This window comes from the organism of the source record quoted next, unplaced genomic scaffold, assembly GCF_019419815.1.
Source record: "Pyrus x bretschneideri cultivar Hongxiangsu unplaced genomic scaffold, Pyrus_bretschneideri_v1 Contig4, whole genome shotgun sequence".
In the NCBI taxonomy this organism is placed as follows: Eukaryota; Viridiplantae; Streptophyta; class Magnoliopsida; order Rosales; family Rosaceae; genus Pyrus; species Pyrus x bretschneideri.
The window spans coordinates 9,424,873-9,430,000 of NW_025999723.1; the positions used below are offsets into that span (position 1 = coordinate 9,424,873).

General features: G+C 33.4%; 1 protein-coding gene across 4 annotated transcripts in view; it reads right to left on the reverse strand.

Moving 5' to 3' along the window:
- Positions 1-4,176: 4,176 nt before the first annotated feature.
- LOC125468699 (transcription factor bHLH57-like) overlaps positions 4,177-5,128 on the reverse strand; it is a 3,166-nt gene continuing 2,214 nt past the window's right edge. For all 4 annotated transcript variants that reach the window (XM_048564926.1, XM_048564925.1, XM_048564928.1 and 1 more), the window contains exons 3-4: positions 4,840-5,128; positions 4,177-4,532 (exon numbers count right to left, since the gene is read on the reverse strand). The exon at positions 4,840-5,128 is cut by the window's right edge and continues 212 nt beyond it. In XM_048564926.1, the coding sequence (XP_048420883.1) occupies positions 4,446-4,532; positions 4,840-5,128 (376 nt within the window). In that variant the 3' untranslated portion in view covers positions 4,177-4,445. The remainder of the gene's footprint in view (positions 4,533-4,839) is intronic.

Consider the following 5,128-nt stretch of genomic DNA (forward strand, 5'->3'; position numbering starts at 1 on the left):
TCTCTATGGCCTCCATAATTGTTCAGTAAATTATGCCTACAACAGAAATAATATTTTAGCTTACTTAATTCAATTAATATATTTAGGTTAAGATTAGTGACTTTAATTTTTTTTCATTAATTTGGACGACTCAGTAGTACAGAAAATAAACGGCCATAATTTTTTTTTTTTTTTTTGAACAATGATATTATCTACACTAAGGGGGAGGGGGGGTATGCTAAACCTCACAATAAGCTAATAATAATGTGGTTTAAATTCTTCTTTTGCGAGAATTGTACTATGACCTCATTTATAAGTGAAGATGAATACCATTAAACTGTAGTATTAAATACCATTAAACTGTAGTACTAAGTAACTTAAATAATATTTTTGTTTACTTGTCAATCTAATAAAAATAAAGTCGAACCGACTTTTCCCAACTAAGTAGTACCAACCCGTCATTTTTTTTTTTTTTGGTCATGGACTGCATTGCAACATCGACTGCCCCATTATCGAAGTTATTGCAAATTATCACAAGTACTTTACAAAAGCAAATGCTTTGCTCCTTTGGATTTTTTTTTTCTCTTAAAAGAGCGTGATATCTTTTAAGGGGGTTTTAACGAAATACTTCCAGTACTATTTATTTTTAATGAAGAATTATATTTTTACATTTTTCTAATACTATTCACTACACCTTTATTTGTCATTTTTTATTAAAGCTAGAGTGTTTTTTTAGATTTTTCGTTAATTTTCCTATCTTTTAATTGGATTGTGAAAAATCTTTTATCTAGCTAGAAGAACTCATATAAAGTTTAAGAGTGAAAGTAAGATGAGAAAATTGCACGAGATGAACACTGTTGTTTTTGTCCATGGGAGTAATATAGGGTAGTTGAGAAATGATACCTAAGTTGTTTAGATAGATGATGTTCATAGTTCCATTGGTAATGACACCTTGTTAACACTGAGAATGGACCACATATTTTCAACATGTATAAAACTAAATATCTATTTATTTTTTGTGTATTATTAAATAAATTATTTGTTAGGAATGAAATGTAACATATACTTTGTATTCTCATTCCTTATAAGTAAACATGTCATGGTGAACTTGGTTAATTAGAATGTATTAAGCAAATGATAAAATAAAAATAAAAATAAAAATAAAAAAACACTTATTTTAAGATAAGATACATATCTTACATATACTTTAATACACTCATTGATTTTAGTACATCAATATATTTTTTAACTAAGGGAAGGAGGAGTTTGACTAAGACACACAATGTGTAACCTAATTTGGAATTAAATTTGTCATCCACGAGGTTCGAACTTAAAACCTCTCACTTCCGAGTAAAAAGTAATACCACCAGATGTTTGATAAAACAATATAATCTGCATTAATAATATTTTCATTAATGTTCTATCTCATTATGGGTATTACAATTTTCCTTAGTCTGTATATGCATGCAAATATACGGATTAAGAAGCACAATTTATCTTACTTCATGCTCATATTGTAATCCGCGTGAGACCATGAAAGTAAGAAGGGTGGTCCTATTCACACATCATTTTTACCTCTCTTGGTTTATTTTTGTTCTTTGATCTTCTTTAATTCATTCGATATGATGGATGAAAATCGAAAAGGATATGTGAGAGGTAAAAATGAGTATGTGATAGCACTACCCAAGTAAGAAATGTCACAATCTCACTCCAAACTTCTTCCACTTACATATATTGAACTAAATTTTCCTGTAGAATTCATATTTTTGGCATTACTGTTATCTGAAAAACCAATTTCAACTTGATGTGTTTCCGTAGTTTCTCCATTTCTTACTTATTATGATCTTTTGGGTACCTTTTTTTCTTGGGTGTGATATCCACACCCCTTTTTACTTCTCACTCACTCTTCTAATTTTAGACCGTCGGATCAGATGAATTGAAAAAAAATCAAAAGACAGAAATTAAGAAGGGGTGTGATATCCACACACCCCTTTTTCTTTCTCTTATTTCCTTTTAATTACATGTCTTGGTAAGTTCCATTACTTGAAAATTTCAGCTGGCCGATCATTTCACTTGACCTAAATGTCAACTAAGATTAAGGAAACGATGCCTAAAGATACTCAGGTCAAGGAAAAAAGGAGGAAAAGAAAGGCAAAAAGCTAGAGCCCCTAAACCAAATGATGGTCGATTGGGACTGGCCATGGAGAAATGCTGTGGAAAAGGAATAGAAATGCAGAGACCAAAATTGACGAGTAGGACTAAGGCTTGCACATAGGGATATGTGTTGTAGCTTTGCACACCTGCCTTTGCCCCTCTCCGGTCTTTATCCATATGACAATTTTCGGGCAGCTTTAAGTGGGATTTTTTTAATTTCTTTTACCTCTCAACCATTTGACTTTGAATTTTCCATTTTATTAAGTAGCACATATTGACGTAGTGTAGCAAGTACAAGAAAGAGAGTTATAGCTAATGTAACTCGAGCTCCCTCGTGGGTTGATTCAAAACATTTGTGAACTCATCAAAAAAAAAGAATCATTAGGATTAGTCACAGGTCGACTTCTTATAGCAATGGACTTACTATAGCAACTTTCTTTGAGCAAAATGAAATTATTGAGCTGTAGAAACAAAAACGATAGATTAACCGGTGCTGAACTCGTTATCCGTATGAAATGAAATTAAGACCATTTATTTGTAAGTAAAAAAAAATCAATAAACGCAGTAATAATGTGACAAAATCAAAGTTATATACTGGAATTTTATGTTTTAATATTCCACCACAAGCACCAGGGTCAATACACGTAGGGGTGGTACCACTTTCCTTGGCTACAATATAGTTATCTTTACCTAAAACAGATGCGCATCAACTTATTAAGCAATAATAACTGTAACAATTCTTTTCACAAGCTTCCAGAGGGCACATGGGAGTGAGCCAAATTCAGCTGCACATACTGCCAACTTAGGTTCACATTTCAAGTTGCTGTAGGCTAACCTCTCTCATCTTCTATCTCATATCTCAAAGGCTATTTTACTAACAAATCCCTTTGGTTAGTTCCAACTATAGTAAATAAAGTTTTGCGGTGTGATATCCACACACTCCTTTTGACTTCTCTCATATCCTTTTAATTTTTGATCACCGGATCGAATGAATTTAAGAATATCAAATGACAAAAATTAGCAAGGGGTGTGTGAGAAGTAAAAAAGAGTGTATGGATAGTACACACCTAAAATTTTACTGGGTCTTGGACTATAGAATTGGGCAATTAGAAAGGTTTCTTTTGATTCAACTTGTAAATTTGATTCTACATTATATTAGATTATCTATTCTTTCTATCATACAACAATGTAATACACATATTGCAGATCAAGCGGTTTCTTTTTACCATACAATAATGTACACACATTGCAGGTAGAGCGGTAAGTATCATTTTGTACTCTACATGGGATCTAGAAAGATGAACTTATCCGATTATTGTATGGCTAGAATTTCCTACATTATCATCCATGGAGGGCAAAGAAAATTGTAGAGACTTCAGAAACCCAAGACGCAGGAAAAGGTGTAGGATAAGGACATGCATAAAGCATATACAATGATGAATACTCATAGATCTCCCAAAAGTCAAAATAGAGAGAAGCATCCTTTGGAATCAAGATCCTTTCCTAATCTAAGGATGAGGATCCTCATGACCAAAGGATGTGGGCCGTTGGATGAAAATTTAACGGTTATAATTATTATAATTTTAAAGGAACCCCCTGTTTGTAGCCGTTGGATTTTCATCCAACAGCCCACATCCCTTGGTTATGAGGATCCTCATCCTTAGATTAGGAGAGGATCCTGGTCCCATCCTTTGCAAAGTTTGTAATGATGGGATTCAGAGATTCAAAACGAAATCCTAAAATATCATAGATTTTTTAATATGTTATGAACATGATTTAGGAAAACAAATGTAATGATACACTCAATTAGAAACTTTAAAAAAAAAAAAAAAATTCTAACTAGTTTTATTATTATATTAGTATGCCAAGCAGTGTTTACGTTATATTAAAAAATTTCTTCTAGAATATCACCTTGAATTGTGGACCCCAAAATCCTCCAAAAATAAAATAAAGCATAAAAAAATATATAGGTCACATTCTTCTAATTAATTAAATAAACATGATATTTTTTTTCTTTTTTTTTTCACAAAACAAAAACGAAAATTTAAGAAACAAGTAGTAAACATCATCTGCCTTGTCACACACTACACCCTAAGTGGGCACAACAACTCACAAGTCACAAATTTACATTCTACGAGATGGAAGCAATGTAAAAGCATAGGTGCCAATTTTTCTGCTCCCCCATCTCCCAAATATCCTAAAAGAGTGAAAGACCACCTTACATTTCTGCCTGCTCCTCTCTCTCTCTCTCAGAAATGAAATGAAGTTAGCTACTTTTCAGGATCGTCAGTGCTTTTGACTCACTGAACCAATCAACTGCTGCCATTGATGAAGCTGAATATCTGATGCACGGCTCTTGCAATGTCATCTGCTGATCCTAAATGACAACCTTCTTCTATCTGCATTTATACCAAATTCAAATTCCTCAAACGCGTTATACCGCGGAAATTTTATGTTGCATTGATCAAGAATTCAACTTTAAATAGCTCAAAGTACACTAAAAAAATTCCTTTATATTGTTATATAATATTAACTCCTTCCCAAGAAGGAGGACAAGAGCAGTAAGAAAAAAAAATAGAGTCCATGCTTAGCCTGCTAGCTAGCTAGGGTAGCTTGAGATCCAAGTCAGAATGTTTGACTAGGCAAAAATACCAAACAGATAAGACAGAATAAAAAAAATATGGATAAATAAAAATTAATACATACCTTGAGATTGAAAGAGTAAAGAACAGTGTCTTGTGAAGATGTAACGTTGAGGTGCAAAACAGTTAGCCTAAGATCCTCCAATGCAAGGATGGCTTTCATCAGCTGCCCAGCTCTCCTTTGGCACTGGACTTTTAAGTTGACATGAGATTGGATCACAGTGACATCTATGTCTGCAGCCTCAGACTTGTTCTGAGCTGTGCCTTCATCCTCAAAGGCGGTGGCAGCGGTGGCGATGGCGGTGGTGCCTTCTTGATCATGAGAACCAATTCTGCACTGGGATAGAGTCATG